Source organism: Prunus persica, chromosome G8 (genome assembly GCF_000346465.2).
Source record: "Prunus persica cultivar Lovell chromosome G8, Prunus_persica_NCBIv2, whole genome shotgun sequence".
Lineage (NCBI taxonomy): Eukaryota > Viridiplantae > Streptophyta > Magnoliopsida > Rosales > Rosaceae > Prunus > Prunus persica.
In genome coordinates, this window is record NC_034016.1 from 16,482,902 (window position 1) to 16,509,988 (window position 27,087).

The 27,087-nt window shown below is 38.1% G+C and overlaps 4 protein-coding genes and 1 long non-coding RNA gene across 5 annotated transcripts; 3 read left to right on the forward strand and 2 right to left on the reverse strand.

The window, feature by feature from the left end:
• On the forward strand, positions 673-1,917 carry LOC109946257. The gene is made up of 2 exons (XM_020553562.1): positions 673-766; positions 1,223-1,917. The coding sequence occupies exons 1-2, from the start codon at positions 673-675 to the stop codon at positions 1,915-1,917; spliced, it is 789 nt and encodes a 262-aa protein (XP_020409151.1).
• LOC109946319 lies at positions 4,635-8,847 on the reverse strand. The gene is made up of 2 exons (XR_002269520.1): positions 7,240-8,847; positions 4,635-6,071 (listed from the first exon to the last, which is right to left on the reverse strand). It is a non-coding gene; the product is annotated as an uncharacterized LOC109946319 (long non-coding RNA).
• LOC18767950 lies at positions 11,560-15,160 on the forward strand. Its single transcript, XM_007199960.2, has 2 exons — positions 11,560-11,740; positions 12,589-15,160. The coding sequence occupies exon 2, from the start codon at positions 13,446-13,448 to the stop codon at positions 14,946-14,948; it is 1,503 nt and encodes a 500-aa protein (XP_007200022.1). The 5' UTR covers positions 11,560-11,740; positions 12,589-13,445; the 3' UTR covers positions 14,949-15,160.
• On the reverse strand, positions 16,049-19,247 carry LOC18767080. Its single transcript, XM_020553895.1, has 3 exons — positions 18,894-19,247; positions 16,393-18,716; positions 16,049-16,311 (listed from the first exon to the last, which is right to left on the reverse strand). Exons 1-3 carry the CDS (start codon positions 19,075-19,077, stop codon positions 16,243-16,245), a joined length of 2,577 nt encoding a protein of 858 aa, XP_020409484.1. The 5' UTR covers positions 19,078-19,247; the 3' UTR covers positions 16,049-16,242.
• On the forward strand, positions 19,759-24,939 carry LOC18766390 (aspartate--tRNA ligase, chloroplastic/mitochondrial). The gene is made up of 13 exons (XM_007199278.2): positions 19,759-20,656; positions 20,798-20,909; positions 21,060-21,131; positions 21,330-21,421; positions 21,606-21,726; positions 21,864-21,986; positions 22,752-22,947; positions 23,041-23,228; positions 23,323-23,394; positions 23,822-23,920; positions 24,025-24,105; positions 24,332-24,389; positions 24,536-24,939. Exons 1-13 carry the CDS (start codon positions 20,037-20,039, stop codon positions 24,703-24,705), a joined length of 2,004 nt encoding a protein of 667 aa, XP_007199340.1. The 5' UTR covers positions 19,759-20,036; the 3' UTR covers positions 24,706-24,939.

The window sequence follows — 27,087 nt, forward strand, 5'->3', positions numbered from 1 at the left end:
AAAACTAATTTGCAATAAAAGATGATATACAAATATTTCAGGTCCAGGCCTTTTCTTTCCTTTAAGCTTAAACTAATTTGTTAGTATATCTAAAATTAAACATCTCAAGAGACAGAGAGGATATGGGGTGCATTTTGGTTATTGTTAGAGCATTTCCACCAATTAGTCCCTTGCCATGGCAAGGGGAGCCTTAAGGCAACTACTATTCACGTGAATAGTGGCTGTCCTAGCCCCCCCCAAGTAAAGTGTGTTTCCAGCAGTTTAGGCTTGTCATGGCAAATACTATTCATTTTTTTATTTTTTACACAACTTTGTTTACTTAAACAATTAATTTGGATAATATTTTTGGGTTCCTACGTGTCAATACTATTCATATCGGATAAGATTTTCGGTTTCAAAATTCAAATTTCAGATAAGATTTTCACCCTCTAAGATTGCGCCACGTGTCATATCTATTTGTCTAAATTTTTCTATAAAACCAGAGGCTCAGCTCATACCTCCCACACCAGATCTTCTCTACATTTCCATTTCTCATATTTTAGATTTCGTTCTCCATTTTCAATGGCAGACATGCAAGAGGTTTTGGAGAGGCAAGAGCGAGAAAAGAGAGAAAGAATGCGTCAACGAGCTGCAAGCAAAAGGACGCAGAGAGAACTAGATGAGCAACTTGGCATGGCCGTTGTTTTGCTGGAGGAAGAAAACCAGAGCCGCCGTGGTTCACGAGAAGGCCGTGCCCCGAATGTGGATAAACATAGACATTCTCGGGGTTAAAATATTATGGAAGATTATTTTATCCCACATTCTTTGTACTCTAATGTTTATTTTCGAGCGAGATATAAAATGCAACCTCATTTGTTCAATAAAGTCATGCATGATATTTGTAATTATGATGAATACTTTGTTCAAAAGAAAAATTGTGCTGGAAATTTGGGGCTTCTTCCCGAGCAAAAGTTCACAGCTGTGATGCGAATGTTTGCGTATGGGTTATCTGCTGATCAGGTGGATGAGATTGCCCGGATGGGGAAGTCTACTATTTTGGAGAGCTTGGTGCGATTTTGTGATGCAGTGGAAACTCTGTACACCAGGGACTACCTGTGCAGACCTACGCTTAGGGACCTGCAATGACTTCTGCAAAAAGCCGAGTCTCGTGGATTTTCTAGAATGATTGGTAGCATTGACTGCATACACTGGCAATGGAAAAATTGTCCAACTGTTTGGCAAGGGGATTATGGCAATCGGAAAGGACAGAAAAGCATTATCCTCGAAGCAGTTGCTGGTTTTGATACATGGGTTTGGCACGCCTTCTTTGGAGTTTCCGGCTCTCAAAACGATTTGAACGCCCTGGGTCAATCCCCGGTGTTCAATGATGTTCTAAGAGGTGAAGGCCCAAATATCACATATCACATCAATAATACCATATACCATAACGGGTATTATCTAGCTGATGGTATCTACCCGAGGTGGACAACATTTGTGAAATCAATTCCACATCCCCAATCCCATAAGGAAATTTTTTTTGCTGCCTATCAAAAAGATGTTGAGAGGTGCTTTGGTATCCTTCAAGCCCGGTGGGCTATTATCAGGGGTGTGGCGGGTTTATTTGATGAGGAGATACTTAGGAGTATAATGATTACTTGTATCATCCTCCACAACATGATTGTGGACGATGAGTATGATTACGATGCTGACAAAGTGTATAAACTAGATCCCATGAACACGGCCTTAACACGAATTTATGAAAAACCCATGGGGCCAAATGGAGAATTAGTGCAGCATGATCCGTTGGTTAGAGACGGTAGTTTCTTGCCTCGTATGATTGAGCGCTACACAGAGATGCAATCGTCGTATATTCATGAACACCGTCAAGTTGACTTGATGGAGCATTTGTTGGCGATGAAAGGCAATGAAGGTGAATGAAGTGAAGTGAAGATGTTTTTTTAATGTATTATGTTTATGTTGTATTTTTAGTTATGCTTTAGTTGTGGTTTGTTTATTTTTTATGCTTTGGCTGTGGTTTGCTTTTATGTATGGAATGTTTTGAATAAAAAGGAATTTTGTTGAATATTTTCTTTATTCACTAAAAGAAAATCAATACAACTCATAAAATAAAATACATGAATTACCACTAATTTTTTAAACAAAACAAAAAATACAATGAAATGAAAGGCAAGCAAACTAACTTAATGGTTTTGATCATTTAACCAATCCGTGTTGCTAGGTCCATCGTCACGAAAAAATCTTCGTCTCATAACATCCATTCGTTCTAGCTTCCAAAATTGTTTTGTTTCAGGGGACATATGGCTTGTATCCATGGCCATGGTTTCCCGATCCTTTTTTTCAATCTTTTCTTGGCCTACATACTCCCTTTCTTTTGCATATTCTACATCAATTGCCCTATCGTGCTCTTGTTGTTTCATGTCCATTTCAATTCTCATGGCTTGCATCTTTGAAAGTTCCTCCAAAAATTTAGATGCATTCTTGGTAGAATTACTCCCTCTCTTTGCCTTCGCCGCCTTCCTCCTAATAGCTCGGCTCCTTTTTGATAGGTGAGTCTTGACTCATCAGAGAATCCATAGGTGAATCCGATGCCGGTGTCTCATGGAGTGGCGTCTCGTTCAAGACTACCGTCAGACCTGTTGGAATAATTTGGAATCTCTTACAATTCTTCACCACCTCCCAACATAGGGTATGGTTGAAACTTTTTTGCCTTGCCCAGTAGCACCAAAAAATATTTGTCCTTGCATAATCTAAAAAAAAAAATAAAAAATATTGGAAATGCAAGAAACTTTAAAAAATATTGGCAATGCAACAAGTATAAATAAATAAAATTGCAATACAAGAAACTTTAAAAAATATTGGCAATGCAACAAGTATTAAAAAATAATAATGGAAACACAAGAAACTTTAACAATTTATTAGAAATGCAAAACAAAACATAAATATTGCAAGAAACATTCATATTAATATTGGAAATACAAGAAATATTAACAACATATATAAATTGCAAGAAACATTTAAATAAAATTTAATATGACATAGAAATTAATAAAACAAAAATTACAAATAATTTACCTCACTGCTAAGGTTTTCCCTGCTTCTATGGTTGTCCATCGCTTTTGCCAAGGCATCTCTCCATTTCGCCAACTCTTTATTAAGAATTTTCCACCTACTAGATAATGCATGATCCGTACGGGTCGAACTAATTACCTTATCACAAAATTCCTGATGAATTTTTTTCCACATATAACAGAATTTCATCCCATTGCCCATTACGGGACAATGACTAACTTAGAGCCAAGCCTCACACAAGTTAACATCTTCCATCATGCTTCATGCCCCTCCGGTTTCACTAGAATAACCCATAATATGATAGAGAAAAAAATAACTTGAAAGTGAAAAAATATTGAGTAGAAAGTAAAAAATAGTAGAAGGAGAAGAAAATGTATGAGGAGTTGGTGTTAAAAGTGAAGAGTATTGGTTGGTATTTGTAGAAAAAAAATTTCAGTATTTTTTTTAAAAATTTCGATTTTTGTTCATTTTTTTATTTAGGAAAAAATTGGCTGCCATTGGATTGCTGGAAAAAAAGAGATCGGAGAGCCCAGAAGGAGCCACGTGGAAGAGAACTGTTGGGGGGGCAGTTTCGATTTTTTTTCATTTTTTTATTGGGGAAAAAATGGCTGCCGTTGGATTGTTGGAAAGAGTGGATCGGAGAGCCTAGAAGCCAACCACGTGGAAGAGAGTCGTTGGGGGGCACTGTAGCGAGAACGTTAAAAAAATTTAAACTCCTACGCTGACGTCACCCTTGCCCTCGGGCTAGAGCTCGGGCCAGCCCAGTTTGCTGGGCCCCACTCTTGCCTTGGCAGATCTTTGTTGTTGGAAACACCATTTTGGGTTTGTCCCTCCCCCCTAACCTTCCTCTTGGGCCCCTTGCTGGAAATGCTCTTATAATTAAGAAAGGAGGCCATTTGTAAAAGTAGAATCTTAGTCGCTTTCACTGGGATGTATGATTTAACACTTTCTACTTACCTTTCTTTGACAATTTGTATTTGTTACATTTCTTTGGCCGCGTGGCTGACAGATGGAATTATTTGGAGGTGATAGGACCATCGACTTAGCAGATTGTTTCCATGTGTTTATGTGAAGGGCATTTAAGTAACAATGGTTTGATAAAAAAGATATGAAGAAAACGGAGAGAAACTGTCTCTCTCTCATCATTATAGCACACAAGTGGTCCTAGTCCCCTTTTTCCTATAATGTCTCTCCCCCAGACTTCACAAGAAAGGTATAGGGAGAAGGACAAACTTTTTTCGCTTTCACTCACACTTTGGGCGGTTGGTTAGGGACGGGACCACTTTTACTGAGGTTTCATTTAGGGTTCAGGGAAAAATATAGAAGAAACTAATTTCTCGAGGTTTTTTTCTCCCCACGCAAACATCACTTTCACTTTGAAAAGACAGTACAAAAAGCATGAAAAGCGTCCAAGTGGAAATTCTCATGTAGATTTGCTGTTTTTGGGTCTTTGGGACTACTTGTCTTTTGAACTTTCCTTCCATTTATGGAAAACTTGCTAGAAATTATACTAGAAAGGATATATTCCTTTATGAAGCAAGAAAGAAGGACTGAAGTTTTCAGAAAAAGGAAGAAGATTGCTCTGCTAGAATTTTATATTCATTGCCTCAATATTTCTCTTTACATATTGTGTATATTTATAATGTGTGTATATTTGTCCTATACAAGAAGTCTCTAGAATAAGTATACAGAAATGGAATATGCTATATTCATCCATATCCTCTCAACGTTAGCATGGAGCGAGCTGGCTCTTTAGCCTTCAAATGAGCTTTAGTGCACAGCTGCTGGGTGTCTTGAGTAGTTTGCTCTTTTTCCTTGGGCTTTTGGGTGTCTTGTGAATGTATTACTTTATCATCCCCCCTCAAGCTAAGCAGCGGTGAAGTAGCAATGAGCTTGAAACAATGATGTCGAAATTGGGCCTTTGACAAGCTTTTGGTAAAGATGTTAGCAACTTGGTGGTGAGAGGAAACATGACTAATGGAAATGGAGTTACTTGTGACAAGTTGACGAACGTAGTGGTAATTGATCTCAATGTGTTTAGTGCGAGCATGAAATATGGGATTTTGAGATAAGGCAAGAGCACTAACATTGTCGCAAAGCAAGAAATGAGGTTTGAGGAGGAAGAAGTGAAGATCCTTGAGCAAAGAACATAATCATGTGATTTCAGCAGCTATGTGAGAGAGGGCACAATACTCACTTTCGGTAGAGGAGTGTGCAATGGAGGTTTGTTTCTTAGCACTCCAAGAGAGAAGGTTAGTGCCAAAGAAAACACAATAACCAGTGGTGGATCTTCTATCAATTGGACAACCTGCCCAATCAGTATCTGAAAAAGTTGTGAGAGTCATGGAACCTTTGGTGAGAGATAGGCCTTGCTGTGGTGTACCTTTAAGATATTGCAAGATGCGTTTGGCGGTAATGAGATGAGGAGTTATTGGCTGATGCATATGTTGACAGACTTGATTCACTGAGAATGCAATGTCAGGATGAGTCCATGTAAGATATTGCCCCTACAAGGGAACGATAGGTGACGGGATCTTGAATAAGGTCACCAGAGGTTGTGTCAAGCTTAATGGTTGAGGAAGGAGTGGAACAAGGCTTCGCATCAAGCATTTTTGTTTTTGTAAGGAGTGTGTGACATATTTTGTTTGGGAGAGAAAGATAGATGTGAGGGTGCGATGGGCCTCAATGCCAAGAAAGTAATGAAGATCGCCGAGGTTTTTCATAGAGAACTTGGAGTGAAGGGTGTTGATGAGGTGAGTGCATGATGTTGATGAATTTCATGTGATGAGGATATCATCAACATAGACTAGAATGATAGTGAGAGTTGCATCAGCTTTGATGAATAAGGAAGAGTCAGCAGTGGAGGAATGAAAGCAAAGACCTAACAAGCAATGGTAGAGCTCCTCATACCAAGCTATAGGAGCTTGCTTCAACCCATAGAGTGATCTATTGAGTTTGCATACATGGTGTGGCCTGTGGGGATCTTTGAAACCTGGGGGCCGCTGCATAAAAACAGTTTCTGTTAGTGAACCATGAAGAAAGGCATTTGATACGTCTAGTTAGGTGACTGGCCAGTCAAATTGAACAGCGAGAGAAAGCACAAGACGGATGGTAGGAGGTTTAGCAACAAGACTGAATGTCTCAGTGTAGTCGAGACCCTCCATTTGATGATAGCCTTTTGCAACGAGTCGAGCTTTGAACTTACCAATGGAACCATCGTGCTTAGTTTTGATTCGATATACCCATTTGCAACCGATGATGTTTTGAGAGGGGTGAGAAGGGACTAAGGTCCAAGTGTTTGTTTGATGTAAAGCTTTTATTTCCTCAGTCATGGCTTGAATCTATTGGGGATTTTTTAATGCTTGTTGCAATGTGGTAGGTAATGGTGAAAGAGATGTAGAGGGTGAGTGTTTAGGGGATGAGAGGTATGAGGAAGGGGAAGCGGTTGGATTGGAGAGATGGGCAGGTCAGTGACCAAATGGTGGTTAAGAGAAGATGATGAGCTTGAGGTTGATGGTGATGAGTGAGTAGTATTTGAGGAAGAAGGTGTGCAGTTGGGAATATGATGAGATATTGGGGTAAGTGGAGGAGAGTTTAGGGGAGGTAGGGGGCTGTTTATGGGATGAGTTTGTGGCGGGGGAGGTAGGAACACCATTGGGGATGTAGGAATGATAGTGCTGGTAGGTGTGGGAGAGTGATGATGAAAAGGAAATGTGGTTTCATCAAAGACAACATGTCTAGAAATGTAAACTCTGCCTATAGTTGGGTCTAAGCATCTGTATCCTTTGTGTTGAAGTCCATACCCTATGAAAACACATTTTAAGCTTCGAAAAGAAAGCTTATGTGAAGTGTATGATTTCAACCAAGAGTAGCATGAACAGCCATAAGCCTTCATGAAATGATAATCTGGTTGACAATGGAAGAGTTTTTGAAGAGGTGAGACTTTGTTTAAAACAGATGATGGCATTCTATTAATTAGATATACCGTTGTATGAGCTATTTCAACCCAATAGCTAAAAGAAAGATTTGATTGAGCAAAAAGTGTTCGAGTAAGCTCAGTGATATGCCTATACTTTCGTTCAGCCAAACCGTTTTGCTGTGGAGTATGTGGGCCAGGAAAAATGTTTTATATATCAAAGATGGAGGTTGGAGAGTAAAGAATGGCATTACCAGTGTTCTGAATAGCTAAGCTGTCACCGTTGGCAACATTGACTTTCTCTGGACCAGTGTATGCAGAATGAATAGAGAGGTTGTTGAGGTCATTAATGATGTGATTTGTGGCTCCAGAATCAGCATACCAAGTAGTAGAGGAAGATGGGTTTGTGGAGGTGTATGAGGCAGATGGGTAAAAGGGAGCTGTGGAGTGAGAGGGTGAAAGGTTGGGAGAGGGAAAGTGGCCTTGATAGGAGCTGTTAAGACGATTTTTTCATGTGGAGCCCCATGGCCTGGTTTGTTGCAGATTTGGCAAACAATTCTTGGAGTGGAATAATTTTTTGGACGAAAAAAATGATCGAGTGGGGTTAGGATTATGGTTGGGGTTATAGGATTATGGTTGGGGTTATGATGGGATGTGTGTTGAGGTTTGGAAAAACGAAATGGTTGTTGAGGGTTGCGAGAGTTTGGATTTGGGTTAGGGTGAGAAGAGTTAGAAAATGGGCGAGCTTGGTTAGAATAACGATTGTTGGAGTTGGTTTTAGAAATTTGAGGTTGTGAGGAAAGGGATGTTTGAAAGACATGAGTTGTGGGCTTAGAGAATGAGCTGAGTCTTGAGCTGAGGGCAATTTCTTCACTCAAAAGAAGGGCATGAAGCTCATCAGAGGTAATGGGTTCAGATCAAACCCTGATGGAGGTGGCAAATGAATCATAATCAGATGGGAGACCACTTAAGACATGAGCCACAAAGTCTATGTCATCTAAAGGGGAGCCAGCTGCAGCTAGGCTAATAGCCGTGTCTTTCACTAGCTGAAGATATTCCACCATGCTTAAAGAACCTTTCTTGGGATTTTGAATTTTGGCCTTAAGTTGAAGGAGATGAGACCTGGTGGTAGCAGAGAATCGTTTTTCAAGGGTAAGCCACAGCTCACGTGAAGTGGATGAACCAACAGTGTAAAGGAGGATATTTTCATAAAGGGATGAATTTATCCAGATTTTGCAGTGACGGTCACGTTTTATCCATTGGACAAAAGCAGGATTTGTAGTGGAAGTGAGTGAGTCTTCTTGGGTGGTTAGATATTGAGGAGGACAAGGCTCAGATCCATCAATGATAGACAACATGTCATAGCTTTGGAGGACTGGGAGGAAGAGTTCCTTCCATAAGAGGTAGTTTTCTTGGGATAATTTTACGGGAACAAGGGAAGAAATGTTTTGGGCAGCAACGGGTGGGTAGGAGGGAGAAGAAGCAGCGGAAGAAAAGGATGAGGAGGACCCATGAGGGTCAGAAATTGGATTGACAGTGTCTTGGGGGGCGTCCATAGATGAGGGAAAAGGAAAAACTTTTGAAAAAGGTGAAAAAAGGATGCTAGAAAGAAAGGAGAGAACCAGAAGAGTAGGAGAATAATCGTTGGGTATTAGGGCACTGATACCATGTTAGAAATTACACTAGAAGGGATATATTCCTTTATGGAGACAAGAAAGAAGGACAGTTTTCAGAAAAAGGAAGAAGATTGCTCTGCTAGAATTTTATATTCATTGCCTCAATATTTCTCTTTACATATTGTGTATATTTATAATGTGTGTATATTTGTCCTATACATGAAGTCTCTAGAATAAGTATACAGAAATGGAATATGCTATATTCATCCATATCCTCTCAACGTTAGCATGGAGTGAGCTGGCTCTTTAGCCTTCAAATGAGCTGTAGTGCACAGCTGTTGGGTGTCTTGAGTAGTTTGATCTTTTTCCTTGAGCTGTTGGGTGTCTTGTGAATGTATTACTTTATCAAAACTACCGTTTCTCTGTGTTTTCTCTCTCGCTACCTCATCCTCATTATGGCATCTCCTAAACCTCACCCCCTTTCCCCCCTTCCCTCCCCACAAGTTCCAGCTAGAGAAAGAGAGAAAGAGAGAGAGAGAGAGAGAGAGCCAATGGTAAAAACGAATATATAGGACCTGCATACTATCAAGAGAATAAGTATAGGATCAGCTAACAAAATGAACAGTTAATACTGATTCTTTCATAAGAGAATAAAAAATAAATCATGTTTTTTTTATATACAATCATTATATTCATGAAATACAACCTGAAAGAAGGAAATCAACCAACAATGAAGTCTTGGTGATCCATCAAATAGGAGATGATTTTGAAATTCGCAGAAGCGTGGATGATGAGGATGATCAAGAGCTGGAACTGGAAGGAGGAAATCATCAAGATGATGATGAGGAAGAACACAACATGCAAGTAGAAAATGATGACGAGCTCGAGGAGGGCGACACTGACTACGATGATCATAAACATTTCAGAACATCTGGTTTTAAAGTTTACAAGATTGATCATGAGACTGGTGACTTTCTTCAGGAACAAAGTTTGGGGGATCAAACATTATTTTTGAGCTGGCATGGTTCCTTCTCTCTTCGGACGAGCGATTTCATAGAGTTAGACAGGAACAACATTTACTTTGCAACAAATAGAATCGGATGTTCACAAATCATTTACAACTCGTGAGATTGACATCTTCTGCCTCGATAATGAAAGAGTTGAGAGATCCTTTCCAAGCGTCCAAGAGTCAATGGGGTCTCGAATGAGTTGGTTTACTCCAAGTTTGGGATGGAGACTAGCTAGATATAACTTATAAGATTGATGAGTATCGTTAAACACCCTTGTCTCTTAGAAAATGAAACAACTTTCATTGCAAATACTACTTTAGGCACAAGTTGCAGTTTGTTGTCATTTTGATTTATTTTCTGTTCTTTGATCACAAGGAGTGACTATACCTTTATTTTCTTTGATTCAAAGGCATAGTAGTTGCAATGTAGATCATAATCTTGTCAATATTTATTCCATGCAATGCCTTTTTTGCAAACCGACCTCTTATTTGTTCATGTTTAATTTCAACTTTCTATCTCACCTACTTCTAACAACTAAGACATTAATGCTGCTCAAAGAGATGAGCATTAATGTTGCTCAAAGAGAGGTAGTCACCAAGATTTTGATAGGCCAACAATAGAGTCACACTCATCTCTCTGTTTGATTAACAATATTTGAAAAATCAAGCTTTGCACAAGAGCAAATGTTCAATTTTCAATTCTAGGGGCGATGCTAGAGCTTTAGTGTTGTGCAATACATAGGGTGCATGTGGAATCATGCATAGGAGTGAGCTATAACCTAATTGGTTCCAATCCAAATTCAAAATTATTTTGAAAAATTCACAAGTAACTATATCAAGAGCAAAGTCATTCCAAATCTGCATCGCTTGCCCATGAGCCTTGCATGGCTGTCACATATTACTGTTTGGGGGTCTCACACAACTCCTACCAGGGCTCAACTGTCAACAAGAAGTCAGAAACAGAAACCCAAAAACACCACACCAAAAAAATGGCAGCCTAACACCATACCCCCAAAAAAGAATGACTAAGGTTCTTTGCATACCGCTCAATTCAAGATAACTTGTATTATATTGGCCAGCAATGGTTGAACAACAGATATAGCAGATTTGAGGGTTTATCCATTCTCAGATTATTAAAAGAAAAGAGCATAGAAAACAGCATGGGCCGATGGAGGCCAAGCTTGATTGAGACTGCTGCTAGAATGAACCAAAGATTCTAAGTAGAAGTATGGGTGAATAATAAGAATATCATGAAAAGAATAACGAACGCTTTTGACAGGTTCATTTTAGGATTGTTTATGGTTCGCTTGTTTGAGATTTCTGCTTCAAGCTTATGAATATTCCTTCTTCTTCTTTTTTTTCCTTTTTTTTTTTTTTTGTGTGGAGAATTTAGTGGAAGAATTTGATGGTGGTGGTGGTGGCCGGGCCCAATGGGCCTCCCATGTTGTGGGGCCTAATTCTGGGCCAACCTTTTTTGTTAGAGTTTTTTTAATTTAAGAGTAATAATAATAATAATTTCAAGTATTCAAACAAAATAGCATAAAGAGTTGCTTGAGAGATTAGACTTAAAAACAAGTGATACGGGAAAATAGTGAGTTAAATACGGGACTTCGAGTGTAAGAATAAACATTTGCGTATAGATCATGACCGAGTCCATGTAAAATTATACTAACACAAATGCACATATAACCTTTTTAATTTTGAAAAAATAAATTTCAATATTTATCTCAACACAAGCTTTGTATTCTAATAAATAAGTTCAAATTTATTTAGGTAAAAATCAATTTAATGATTAGGCATGAGTAAATTTTTTTTTCAAATTATATTAATCCCAAAAAAAATGTTATTAAATGACCACATTATTTTTGCATTTTTGGGTCTGACAACAAGGCAATTATTAATTTGAAATATCAGGAACGTTGTCCATTACTAATTACTACCTACTGGCTCCTAGTTAGCTTAGTTGGAATTGGATCCGGTCATCGCCCACTGAGGTATAGAAAAACACGGACACTCTCTCTCTCAATCTCTTCCTCACAGTCTGTGACAGAAAACTGCTTTGACATTCACAAGCCTTGGCCTTTTAACTTTCCCACTCTGCACTTTGACTCCTACTGCTTTGCTTCTCAGGTACGTTCCCCTTCCCCTCCATCACCTTTCCTCCTTGCTCTTTCCCATTTTCTATTTTCTCCGGTAACGCCTTTTATTCATTTCTGGATTAGTATAAATTTCCTATCTTTGGTGTCTATGACTGTTGCAGAGCTCTTTAGTGCTCACAATTTACTACTTTTGAAGATGGGTTTCGCTTGTGGATCAATAAAGATGGGATTTTTTAGGTTTAAGTTTCGTGGGTCAATTTTTTTTCAGTATCTTTCTGATTGAGCAGTGTTCTAGGGTTTGCTTGAGGCTTTAGTTCGTTATCCAATTAGGATTTCCATGGGAACTTCACTATTGTTGTTCTTCATTTTTTTCCACCATGTTTCTTGCAATAGATTTTGTTTCTTACAAAAGCAACAACTATGAGGAAGAAAATGGATTTCCTTAGATTCTGAATTTCTTCTCTTTTGTGTTATGATTTTAGTGTATTTGGATCAATGTGGTGTTTTTATGTCCAAGTATGAGGAAAAACAGATCAATTTCTAACGCCGTTACTGCCTTATGCTCAAATCAAATGGCTTCTCTATGAATGTTAATCGAATTTGAGAACGAACGTTCAGTTTGGGACACAGTGAGAGTTGAGAAATCAATTGGGCATAATATGTTTTGACAATGTTTGCTTCTATCTTAAAATGCAGTTTTATCTTACCAAAAAAAAAAAAAATGCAGTGTTAAATTTTTATAAGATGAAACTTGATTTGTGTTCTGTACTTTTAATTTGATTGAGTTGAATAGGTTGAGTAATCTTTTTTAAGTTTATTAGTTTTATATTTTGGATTATAGGCAGGTTTCTGACACTTGCAATGTTTGCAAATAAATAGGTAGAAGAAAAGATAGGGTCTGATAGAGGTGGAGCCCACCAATGTAACGGATCCCTCTCCATTAGAAAGATCGTATAAGTTGGTCTCTAAAGATAATCTCCGAGTATTTTCGTTTCAGATGCATCATATTGTGTGGTATCCAAAATGGTGATCATGAATCATGACTGAATCCAAAACGTGGCGTTAAGTTGCTAGTTTCTTCTTCCAAGATCAGCATCATGAATCATGCTCTTTACACGGCGTATAAAAACACAAAACTCCACTTTGCTTTAGTGATAACAATTGTCTTTAATTAAAAACCGCATTGTCAATATGCACGTCAGTGTTGGTGAAAAATGTATAGATAACATGTCTATAGGTTTTGTTGGCGACAATGATACCAACGTATTATTCAAGTATTCAAAACAAAAATAGCATAAAGAGTTGCTTGAGAGATTCTTTCTAAAACCAAGAATACCTTCCAGTAGCCCACTTCCCCATGTAAAAGAGGCAATCCTAATTTTTTTCTTGTTGGTCAAGGAATTCTTAAGAGAGAGAAAATCCTAACTAAGTAAGGACTTGCCAACAATACAAACCAAATCACCCTAATTTGAGTTGGATTTGCATACTCATTTGTATGGGATTGGATTCTTATACTAAGCTGGATTGGATGGAAAATTCTTCAAAATAAATTTGGATTTGAATTGGAACCAATGCCCATCCCTAATATACACAGATTCCCTGATGAATTAGGTTAGCTCACTCCCACATGCACCCTATGTATTGTACGCACAGCACAAAAGCTCTAGCATCGGCATCCTACAGTCGCTTTTTTGCAATTCTTGAATTTTCAAATATTGTTAATCAAACAGAGAGAGATGAGTGAGACTCTATTTTTGGCCTACCAAAATCTGGGTGACTACCTCTCTTTAAGCAGCTGGTTCCCTTGCTTCACGCTCAAGAAACTATTACTTCAACTCAGAGGAAATTCAGATAAGAAGAGAAAGCAATACGAAAACCAAACCAGTAGTTCTTTTGAGTACAGCAGCAGCAGCGGGTGGCAGAGAGTACACGAAGATATCATGGAGATGATTGTACAGCGCCTGAGTTTAAGGGATCGAATTCGCACAGGTCTTGCCTGCAAGTCTTGGAATTCAGTTTGTATGCGAGGACACATCCGCGGTGCTCAAGAAGCGCCCTGGTTAGTTCTTCCTCAGGATCCAAATTGCAAGTGCTTGTCCGTTACCAACCTTGCCTACGGCAAAGTTCACAAGTTGAGGCTGCCTAAGCCAATTCGTGGAAGTCGGTTTTATGGCTCTTCAAGAGGTTGGTTAATTATGATTCAAGAAAAAATACTGAATTCTAAAATGTTTCTGTTCAACCCGGTTTCAGGAGCCTTTTGCCAACTTCCACCATTGGCGACAATTCCATCTTTCAAAGAGTACGTAGAAACAGAATGGGATTTGTGTGGTACCAGCTTTTTCTTTCATGACATTGTGCTATCCACCTCAGATATTAATAATTCAGAATGTATGGTGGCAGCAATATTTGATAATTTAAAGGTGTTGGTTCTGTGTAGACCTGGAGACAAAACATGGAGTGGCTTCCAGGTATTAGATGAAAATGAACTTCATTGCCAATTATTGTTTTCTAGTACTGGTAAGTTATATTCCTTGTTTCTTAGTTATATTAAGAGTGAGCTCATCCAACCTTGCACCATAAAATTTGGAGATGCAGAAGTGGAATTTATCTTAGTCTGTGATAACGAGGAGCAGATTGGAATTGACGTTGAGTATCATAATGACTACAAAATCAGTTTAAATGGGGAATACAACTCATTCTTGTTTGAATCAACCAACAATGAAGTCTTGGTTATCCATCAAATACTAGATGTTTTTAAAATTCGCAGAAGCGTGGATGATGAGGATGATCAAGAACTGGAACTGGAACTCGAAGGAGGAAATCATCATCAAGGTGATGATGAAGAAGAAGAACACAACATGCAAGAAGAAAATGATGACGAGCTCGAGGAGGGCAACACTGACGATGATCATGAATATTTCAGGACATCTGGTTTTAAAGTTTACAAGATTGATCCTGAGACTGGTGACTTTCTTCAGGAACAAAGTTTGGGGGATCAAACCTTATTTTTGAGCTTGCATGGTTCCTTCTCTCTTCGGGCGAGCAATTTCATAGAGTTAGACAGAAACAACATTTACTTTGCAACAATTGGATTGGACCGCTTTAATGTTCGCAAATCATTTACAACTCGTGAGATCGGCATCTTCTGCCTCGATAATGAAAGAGTTGAGAGATCCTTTCCAAGCGTCCAAGAGTCAATGGGGTCTCGAATGAGTTGGTTTACTCCAAGTTTGGGATAGAGACTAGCTAGATATAACTTATAAGATAGATGAGTATCTTTGAACACCCTTGTCTCTTAGAAAATAAAACAACTTTCATTGCACAAGTTCCAGTTTGTAGTCATTTTGATTTATTTTCTGTTATTTGATCCCAAGGAGTGATTTCATTATGCCATTTTGTAAATTGTAACTCAAATTTTCCCGTTTTATGTATTTTATTAGAGCTTCAAGTTCTTCTGCTCTGACTCTAAATCAAGAATTGGTCAAAGGGATCCTTCATAGCTGCATTCAGAAACTACAATTGATGCCACAAAATAAAATAAATTACAACCACAAAACTCTCAGTGGAATTCTACTCGTTCAGGGTACTTTGTTCCTTAAGTTGTGTGTGGATGCAATGCAATTCAAAATTTTAACTACTGTGAGTTTCTTTCTGTCTCACAAGTCATAAGTGATGGATGGAGAGAGATTTGAATTGTTCATAAATAAATAAATGAAGCCAAGTGTTTGAATCTATCTCATATTTCATCCTCCCCAGCTCCTCTTCCCTCATTTTCTGTATCTTCATTCCTGTTTTCTTCCTCCTCTTGCTCTTATACCTGCTTCCTATAATCTCCAGAGCACAATATATATGAGGGCAGGGAATTAGGGATCCCAAGTTGAAACCTTTATAGAAGAACGCACACCTCAACCCACCCCCACGTTTGAATTGAAATACAGAAAATGATCTGGCCCGGTCCTAATATACTACACGGAGGCAATAGACAGACAGACAGTCACAGCACCTAGTTTACCTAATGAGAATCAGAAAAAGGCCAAAATTCTAAACAAGTCTCCATCTCTTCCCAATCCCAATCCCACTTTATATACAATTGATACATATTGTTTTGTAAGTTGACACTACTGATAAAGAAAGTATCCAAAGGATAGTACAACAAAGGCATACCAACCCAAAGAGAAAAATAAGTCAATGGGGTCTCGAATGAGTTTGTTTACTCCAAGTTTGGGATAGAGACTAGCTAGATATAACTTATCACATTTAAAAATTGGCTATTAAGCATCAACAAATAACCTGCAAAATGAAAAGTCATGTGAATATGAGAAGTAAGAAGGGGGCACACTTAGCAGAAACAAAGCTATCATTAATAGAACCATTAGAAAATGGTAGAAGATTACAGAGTCATTCAACTACTGAACATGGTTCGTTAGCAGACAATAAACACCCTAAAATAACAAATCTAGTCAAACTAAACTAATGGTTCCTTCATAACTACATTGCATAATGGCGCAATGGAAGAAACATCTTGTTCAGTTATCATGGAGAGGTGACTTGTTTTCTGATTCTGCTCGAGCGCCTAACAGGAGTAACAATTTCTTCTTCTCCCTGCAGAAACAAAGCACAAATTATGAGAAACAATAAGATGGTGAATGTGTTAAGTAGGAATGAGCAGTATATTATACTCACATGCTTGATTGGAATTTTCTCATATGTTGTAAAACTTCCATAAGATGGTGAACCCATGGAGGAATCAATTGAAGTCAGGGACTCTCTCCTATGGTTCTTCCTGGGCATCTCCTGGCTTTCAGCTTTATCGAATGCCTTCAGTCCTTTCGTGCGATACGATGAGCTCTTTTGGATGTTGCTCATTTCAGAAGGACATGGCTCTCCGATCCAGTTCCAAGAAGAGGGTCTTTCCTGGAAAGTGTGCTCAGTGCTAAATGGCACAGTAGGACTTGCATCCAGTTTCCTAGTCAGCGATGGTTGAACCACAGAGATAGCAGGATTTGAGGCTGTGCTCTTCCTTTTCTTTCCATAAATGAAGGCTGTGGATCCAATTAATGCCGAAACCAACAAAGCAATTCCCAGCATAGTCACCATGGAAACCTTAAATTCAGTCTCATCAACTGTAAGATCCACTTCTTCTGAAGTTTGAACATTCTCACATGAAGCATCCACTTTTGAGCTTATAGGACTGTGATCCTTGAAAGACTCCACTTCAGCACCAGTACTCATTTCACTTTCAAGCTCCTGGATTCCAGAAACTACAGTGTCAACTTTTTCTGCCAGTGAAATCAATACTATCTCCTCCCTCATGCTTACATTACTTTCTGGCTCGCTGTCTATGTGATCAGCACCAACATTTTCTTCTTGACTCTGCTCAACTTTTGAACTTTCTAGTTCAACTAAATCAGCATGTGCAGCCTGAAGTACTACTTCCTCAGAAATAAAATTATTGTTTCCTTCTGAAACCTCTTCAATGTTAACAGCTGCTTCAGCCTCTTGGTCAACTTGTTCTTCATGTTCTGGATCAACACGTACTACTTCTACAGTGCTCTCAACTGCTCCAATCTCTGGCTGACCCTTTTCTTCCACAACTTGGATTTCAACAGGTGTTTCAGCCTCTTCATTAACTTGTTCATCATATTCTGGATCAGCATATACTTCTACAGTGTTTTCAGCTGCACCAATCTCTGTCCGACCCTTCTCTCCCAAGGCTTCAATGTCAACTACATCAAACTCATACTTCCTTTCCATTCCTTTGTCACTGTGATCAAACACAGAGTATCCATCAACCCGTACATCCTCCATTAAAGCAGTCAAATTACAGTACTGCAAGGGGGCCAAATCGTGTGCACCTCTAAGATGCAAAATCAACTCAGAAATGAAAGAGACAGAATTAGCAGACCAAACCCGAAAATTTCTAGCTAACCCATCAAGACTTGATCTGGCAAATTCAGCCACTTCAGAATGGTCATATTCCTTCAAGAAGCTCAAGTCTTTAAGCACAGAACTATCAATTACCGGGGAATGAATAACTGAAATAGACCAAAAAGCAACTACCAACAATAGAAGCAAAGCAGTGAACTTTGATTTCCAAAAGAAGCCTGTCTTGGAGGACCATTTTACTTCAGCACCCTCCTCCTTTGACATAAAAGTGTTGGTAATGCTAATGTCGCATGGTTCAGACACATTGACCCCCTGCTTTTCCTCTTCTTCCTCTTCTTCTGCATTTTCTTCTGGTAGCTGCTGTTCCTCTTTTACCACTGCATCAGAAGTAACATCTTCCAATTCCTTCTGAGAATATTCAGACTGAGTTTCCTCAGTAGTATCAGTGTCCGAAGAGCTTCCAGAGATGAAGTTATCCTCAAGTCTCTTTCCCTCTCTTTCCTTACTCAGATAATATTCAATTCTTGGGTTGGGTCTATAATGAAGGAACTGAGGCCTCGGAGAAAGATAATTGGTTTTAGGATCATAAGGATGAGCAGCGGGATCATCATCAAGGGGTGCTATGACCGGACTGGACTTCGGACAACAAGGTGGAGGACTAATCTTGAAACTCGGATCAAGATTAACCGAGTCAGGTTCGTCAGAGGCCTTTACACAAACAGGTTCCTCCTCTGGTTCGTTTTTGGAACACAAGAGCTCCTTTGAGTCAATGTCTTTTTGGGTTTTCGGAGTTGTGAAAACCAGATGAGGGGCAAGGCCTACCTTCGTGTGCTCTGGATCCTCCACTCTTGGATTCAGACACGAACTTTTCAAATCGGAGAATGAGACCGATGAAGCCCGAACTGGCTCGTTCCTCTCCGCCAAGATTTTCTTTCTTGGAGACGTAGTGACCTTGGAAGCCGCTGAAATTGTCGGTGACATGAAATTCTTTGTGCCGTTTGAGCCACTTGGTGAACGGACTCTCATCTGCTTCCAGTTCTGGTCCTTGCCGTTTTCTTTGTCCTCGGAATCGCGAAAGGTAACCACGGTTGCCCTTCCCATCGAGCTTCGTCGGAGGTTCTCTGCAATTAACAACAATAAAGCAAGAAAAAATCAGAAACAGAAACCAAAAGAAGTACAACATATATGAATTTTCTGTGCCTTTCTCTTATTTTCTCAACCATTTTCTTGGCAACCAAACAGAGAAAATCATCACGACAACGATAAAAATTCGACTGAAAAAGGAAAATGGGTCGTACCAGAAGGACTGTTGGCCGGAGTATTAGGGTTGAAGCTCCTAGGATTTGCATTTATTGAAGGTTTCGCAAATGAGTTCCCAGTAAAGCTTCTCCGCATGGGATTGCCGATTTCAGAGTTTCTTAAATTGGGGTTTGATTTGCTTGCGATTGGTGAAGACGACGACTTGTTCGGAGGCATGGCCATGATGGGTTTGCTCTGTTATTTGATAAAGAAATAACTAAGGAGAGAATTGAAAATCAAATACCAGGTGAGCGAAGAATGGTAAGTTTTGTGCAATCTTGAGAATTTGATTAAAGAGATTCGAGGCAGTAACGGCTAGTTTTCAAACGAGGAGATTTTGAATTTAAATGGAAATTATTTGACCGTTGGGGGATTGGAATTTAATAGTCGCAAGGGAGAGAAAGGGGCTTCAAGCCGTTGGATTTTGAATGTAAATAGCCGTTGAGGATCTTCTTTGATTTAGGGTGGTGGGTTGAAGAAGGGTGTTTGACTTGATTTTACTATGGAATTATTTTAACATCAATAAATAAAAAATACACATGGGGATGTAGGCTTTTTTTGCTAATAAATAAGAAAAATACGGGAAATTATAAAAGACAACCAAATAGAAAGATGCATTTGTGCACACCTTTCATATATATACTTAAAATTATACTCAAACTACGATCAAAGCAAAACCACAGTTTTGATGTAGATTGTTGTAATTTTTGACCATAAATTGTATGCCAAAATTAAGCCAACAAATAATCCTCATCAATCCTCATCCTTGAAGATAAAGTTTAATTAAAACATTGATTCATATTTTCTCTTTAACAAAAGTAATTTTTTGCAAAGGGTTGGGAGTTCAAGCGAGTAAGACTCAAGAGTAGTTGTCTTTGCACTTGAGGTTCCATGTTCAAATCCCCTAATCACTCGGGTTAAAAATAGAAAGAAAAATAAACTTTTCCAAATTACTAAGGCTATTGGGCTACATTGTTTCTCCGTAAGAATCCAAGCCCAACTTAAAAGCTTATTGGGCTAATAACACATCTACTTCACCAACAAGCCCATACTGCCAAAGAGCATTTCACTTCCCAATCCTTAAACCCCCTCAACTCCGAAGTCTCTTTTCTTTCTTCTATCCACATACTCTGCTACCCGCCATGTCCCTCCTCCGCAGGACGTTCCCTCTCCTACCCCTCCGCTCCAAACCCCTAAACCCTCTCCTATCCCACGCCTTCCTTATTCTCAAGCCCTCCTTCCCTAAACCACTTCCCAAACACACCTCCATTTTCTCTTCTTCGTCTTCTTCTTCCTCCTCCACCTCCTCTTCCACCACACCCATTTCCAATCCCAAGACCCCAATTGCCCCGATCCCTCTCCAATGGGTCACCCGAACCGGCTTCTGCGGCGAGCTATCCACCGCCGATGTGGGCAAACGGGTCACGCTTTGCGGGTGGGTCGCCCTCCACCGGGTCCATGGCGGCCTCACCTTCCTCAACCTCCGGGACCACACCGGCTCTGTTCAGGTCACCACTCTTCCCGATACGTTTCCCGATGCTCATTCCGCCATTAACGACTTGAGGCTCGAGTACGTCGTTGCCGTCGAAGGCGTTGTCCGGTCTAGACCGACCGACTCCGTCAACAAGAAGATGAAAACGGGCTCAATAGAGGTTGCGGCAGAGAATGTTCAGGTGTTGAATGCTGTGAGGTCAAAGTTGCCATTTTTAGTGACTACTGTAGATGATGCTAAGGATTCTGTTAAGGAGGAGATACGTCTGAGGTAATCTCACACTTCTCAGTGTTACTCTTTAGAGGAAAAGACTTGAATTTTCTTTCTTTACTTATTTTTTTTGTCAATAATTTCATACATGGTATTTGTTGGAACTGTGTTAATTGAAATTACTTAGATACATGTTGATAGATACCGGTGCCTTGATCTACGCCGTCAACAAATGCATTCAAACATGATGTTGCGGCATAAAGTTGTGAAATTGATTCGGAGACATCTCGAGGATGTACATGGTTTTGTAGAGGTACCATCTCGGGACTTCTTGATTTTTAAAGTCGTTATGTATTACATTTCCATACTCATTATTTACCTTTTTTTCGTTGGGTTTCAGAAACAAAGGTAGAAAAGTTAAGTTTTGTTTTGATTCTGATTTTTTATCATGGTTATAAGGTAGATTGAGACTCCAATACTCTCTAGATCTACACCAGAAGGTGCCCGAGATTATTTAGTGCCCTCAAGAGTTCAGGTACCTTACAGTTATTTAGCTGGCACTCACTTCAATTATTATTATTTTTTTGGTGAATCACTCACTTAGTCTGGTCTGCTATACACTACTCAGAAAGCCTGTGAATCCCCCACTTACATTGGATTTTAAGTTTACTTAGCTGGTTACTTCCATTTATCTTGGCTTTTGAGCTTATTTGCTCTAATGTGTAATTTGAAGCCAGGAACATTTTATGCTTTGCCTCAAAGTCCACAACTGTTCAAGCAAATGTTAATGGTTTCTGGTTTTGATAAGTATTATCAAATAGCAAGGTAAATATATTGTTGTCTCTCTGTCTCATTCTTTTCATGGTAGATTTTCTGCTTTCCTTCAATAAGCCTGTTACTTCACATGATCATTTTCCTTAGATGCTATGATAATAAATCAAAGAGTATGATTGTTATGCAGACTTTCAACCGAAATTGGAAAAGTCCAACTTTGCGTTTCTTTTTGTAGGTGCTTTCGAGATGAAGATCTAAGAGCTGATAGACAACCTGAATTCACACAGCTTGATATGGAGCTTGCTTTCACTCCTTTGGAGGAGATGCTGAAGCTTAATGAAGATTTGATTAGAAAGGTTAGTTATTAGTTGGCTCCTATTAATCAAAGAGAGAGGGAAAGGGGTGAGAAAACTTAGCCTTTGAAATATGACATCTCTTTAAAATCCATCTGCACATTACTGGGCAATTAGAAATCTATCTGTGCTTTTTGCAGGTTTTTCTAGAGATCAAAGGTGTACATCTCCCAAACCCTTTTCCTAGGCTTACGTATGCTGAAGCAATGAGTCGATATGGTTCAGACAGGCCAGATATTAGATTTGATCTTGAGTTAAAAGATGTAATCATCTTTCCCTTGACTTACATGTTTTGTAGTTAATGGATTTCATATTGCAGATAATAGATTATAGACATCCCTGGCTGCAGTTCACTGTTTCTTAAAATTTATACTGGATACAGTTTAATAACATTATGTTTGCATCTTTAAAAGTTGTTTTATCAACTTCAAAAGATTTATCTAGTATAGTTGAGTTTTCTTTTCTTTAAGAATACTGTTCTCTTTTCTTTCTTGTGTGGATCTTTTGTAGGCATAGCCAGAAATTCGAAGTATTTCTAGTGTGTATCTTGTTTAAAGGTTTCATGTAATATAGTCAAAACGTTTGCATGTCGCATCCAAGCTTGAAGTTGTAGTTTTTCTTTTCAGCTTTCCTGATGTAGATAAAAAATAGGTCCTGTCCTGTCACACATTAAATAAAGGACTAATGTTACTCCACACAGATTTGGAGTCTAGATTTATATGGAAAAACACCCAATACTTTTATAAAAGTGTTTTTCTCATAAAACCTCATGTTCCCACACTATGGGTACTGCTCTCTTTTATAGCTTACTTCTAATGACTTTTTCTTCTCCCTAAGCATATAAGCGAAACATTCAGCATTCCAATAAAACCCTTATGACCTTTTTCCTTTATGGCTTGAATACGTTTCCATGTGCTTTTATACCTGATCAACAGTTCTTTTTTTCCCCTAATTTTTTACATGTTTGTTACATAAAAATTTATTTTGAAGTTCTTGTTAATTTGAGGTTTCCTTTATTTGAATTTCAGGTATCTGATATATTCTCAGATTCCCCCTTCAGGGTTTTTGCCGATACTTTGCAAAGTGGGGGAGTTCTCAAAGTTTTATGTATACCTTCAGGTGCTAAAAGCTATTCAAACACGGCTCTAAAGAAGGGTGATCTTTACAATGAAGCAATCAAATCTGGAGCGAAGGGTTTGCCTTTCCTCAAGGTCTTGAATGATGGTGAGAAAGTAATTTTATTTTAATTTGTGATGCTTAAGATATATTTCTATTGCAGTATCTCACTATTGGCGGTTTTCTACCTTTTTTTCTTAGGGGGAGTTGAGGGAATTCCTGCGTTGGTATCTACTATGGATCCAACAAATACCGAGCAGTTTCTGAGTCGTTGCTCTGCCAGACCAGGTGATCTTATCTTGTTTGCAGTGGGTCATCATTCATCAGTTAATAAAACTCTAGATCGACTACGGGTCTATCTGGCACATGAGCTTGGTTTGATTGATGATGTAAGTGGTACCATCAAATTATAAGGTGAATATTGATCATAGTTCTTCTCATTTGCTGACTCTTTTTCTTTTGGACTTTATCTCTAATATCTAGTCCAGGCACTCAATTCTGTGGGTGACCGATTTCCCAATGTTTGAATGGAATGATTCTGAGCAAAGGCTGGAGGTATTTCTCTTGTTTGTATTCCATCTCTTGCAGTTTAACTATGTGATACATGTTTTTTCACATTACAAATTTGTACTAACACTGATTCATAATTGAGTTGTCATCAATGGGAACCTATTATACGGGTGTGATATTAATCCTTGCATATCATCGAGATATCCTGGATTTCTTGCGGGGTTTGAGCAGTCTGTGGTCACTGGATATATTCCTTTTGCATCTAAAGTAGGTGAAAGAAAATTATTGAAGACTAAAAGGAATTAATGGGAATTAAATGATACTTGTTAAGTATTGTATTTGATTTTGAAGAAAGGATATGTGGGCAACTGTTGGAGAACCTCTTGGTAATTTGTAAATCTTTATTGCATCTTGCATCTCTTCTTGTCTGTACAATGCTGCATATATGCTCAAAATCATTATTGATTTTCAGGCCTTGCACCACCCTTTCACTGCCCCAAATCCTGAAGACATAAAAGATCTTTCTTCTGCTCGTGCTTTAGCTTATGACATGGTTTACAATGGAGTTGAGGTACACCTTTGTTACTTTTCTCCTCTCAGTTTGAAGTCAAATGCATTTGCTAATTCTCTCTCCTAGATGATAAATTGATGTGGTGTTTCCTATGGTGCCAACAGATTGGTGGGGGAAGTTTGAGAATATATAAACGTGAGGTGCAGCAAAAAGTTTTGGAAATTGTTGGTATCTCCCCTGAAGAGGTGAGTACACTTTTATATTGTATTTGGGCCTGTGGAGAGATAACTATTATATATACTGTTTATCACCATTTACTGTTAATCTTTCTGATGTACTTGCCTTGCTGATTCCGTTTCTTATTTTGATGTGCTCAAACTTTAACTCTAGACCTTAGGCTTCATTATGAGCTCAGTAATATGAACACCTTGTTCTCTCCAATAATGTGGTGGCATTGTATTTGGCCTACAGGCTGAAGCGAAATTTGGCTATCTTCTCGAGGCTTTAGACATGGGTGCCCCTCCACATGGTATTGAATTCTATACCTAGGGCATGGCTCTATAACAGCCTACTTACTAGGAGTCCTATTGATAAATTAACTTACAACTATCTTTTAAATGATTATTGTTTTCTTTCTTCTAGAATTAATTGAGTATACATTTAATTTTGATGCAGGGGGGATTGCTTATGGTTTGGATAGATTGATTATGTTGTTGGCGGGTGCTAATTCCATTAGGGATGTCATAGCTTTCCCAAAAACGACAACTGCACAGTGTGCCCTCACGCGAACACCATCTCAGGTGGATCCGCAGCAGCTAAAGGATCTATTGTATCAGACTCATTAGTACAATCTTCATTCGGCTTATCCATATCAGAAGATATAGCTACCCATATTTCTGTATTGTTATTGCACTTGATCATTGAGCTTGTGTGGTCTGGACAAGTCAATTTTTGATTTCCCAGGGAACTATATACTACTGTCTGTTTAAGATATTTATGATAAGGTTTCCTTTTTCTTATTCATAAACCCTATGATACCCGATCTTATTCATGACCCAGAACTGAACAACAGTTTTTTTGCATTGTATGGGACTATAATTTTTCTTTCTTTCTTTCTTTTGGTTTAATGCAAATTAAATACCAGAAATTCTTCACGTTTATTCCTACAATGGCCACCACTTGACTTTACAGAGTCTAGTGGTTCATACTTCAAACGGAAAGAAAGATAAATACGGTTGGGTTGTTAGACTCATTTCAATCAACTGTTGACAGTCTGACTATGCACATGGACGACTTTCATTAGCATTTCTCGAGAATGTTGAAAGCTGGATGATATCAAAATTTTCACATCAGTATCACATATGGTCCGGTCGGAATTTCTTCGTTAGAAAATACTTCTGTTCATAAGTACTTGTACTAAAAGCACGTTGACATTTTTATTAATTTCCAAAGTGCTTCATGTACCTTTTTAAGTTTTCTGTTCAACGCTTATATATAAGTACTTTTGATTATCAGAAACAACTTTTAGCCATTCCAATTTCAGAAGCTGCCTCAAATGGACACTTATTAGTCTAGTTATACTTCTCTTCCAAATGTTGAACTAGATTTTTATGTGCTTTGTCTTTGTCTTCGAAAAGGTTATGGTATCTTACTACCAGAGATTGATTCATTCCAGGGAAAATCTCTTTTTTGAACATACTTTCTCTAATACATACCTACTTTAATTCTAATTAACAAGATCTAAATGTCGTTTGTATTCAATTTTGTAATCATCATGCATAAATATGGATGCCATGATGGTAAATATCGGTTATACATAATTTCCTTTCGACAGTAATTTTGTGGGTTGTATGCATCAGTAACACAACACTTGAATAAATTTGTGGAAAAATAATAATATAACAAGCTCATACTATAATTTTCTTGTTTTTATTCTGTCTAAAAGTTACAGAGCTCATAATTCATTAACTTCTAATTAAGAAAAACCTCCCATATACATGATCTAGAAATTATATAATTCCACATTATATATGGAACAAAACCTATGTTATGCATATCTAGACCTAATTATGATGATATCTCAACCATAATTGATCTAGAAACTGGCCACAAAAACTAAGTTTTCTTTCTCCTTTTTGCTTATATGTATGATCTAACCTAATAGTTATCAGAAAAATGATGTGAGTACGAAGGTTTTATATATGTCTACCCAAGTACTTACCCTTAATTTATACACATGACATGACTATTGTGATTAATTTGTCATTTGCATACACATCAAGCATGCAAATTAAGCAAATTAGAGTTGGATTTCAAGATTTTCTTGGCGTGTAGTATTCTTGCCGATGCTACTTGTTTGGAATTCCAAATCCAACCTATAACATATTGAACACATTAAAACTAAAGAGATAAAAGGATTACATACATGTGATTATGCTATTTGATCATAGATATAACTGATATGTTATATTGTCGAACTATCAATCTGGACCTTAAAAATAAAAAGATTTTATTTTCAATAATTCAAATTGATAGTGTGAACACAAGATAATTTTATGAGAGAAATATGAATATAGTGATTTATTATAATTTTTCTTGTGCATGCATGTATGTGTTGTCTCTCGCATCGATAGATAATAAGAATGGGTGTAACAGGTCAAGGGTGAATAAAATTCATGAAGTGCATACCATGTATGCTAAGAGAAAAAGATTCCACATTCTCCCAAACTGGTAGATCAGTAACTACATGCAAAGAGGTAAAAATATTGACAACAAATTATATAGTAATTTGTAGACCTATAACCCAACAAGTTTCCAAGTAATGCTAGATGACTACCTTTTTAGACCAAATGCAATATTAAAGCACATTATGTGACAAATGAGGTATACTTGCTACAAATTATTATGACTAATATATCGGTAATTGCCAGTACTCATAAGACATATGTTATGGTTCACTCATTTGATCCAAAAATATAATTTTTTACCATAAAAGTGAATTTCTATGTATGAACCCTAATATATACCCCCTCCCCTTCCCTGATCCTTATCCCAAACAATTTAAACAACCCCAACGCTTATATAAGTGCTTTTGATTATTAGAAACAACTTTTAACCATTTCAATTTCAGAAGCCGTCTCAAATAGACACTTATTAGTCTAGTTTAGTCTAGTTATACTTTTCTTCCTAATGTTGAACTATATTTTGATGTGCTTTGTCGTTAAAAG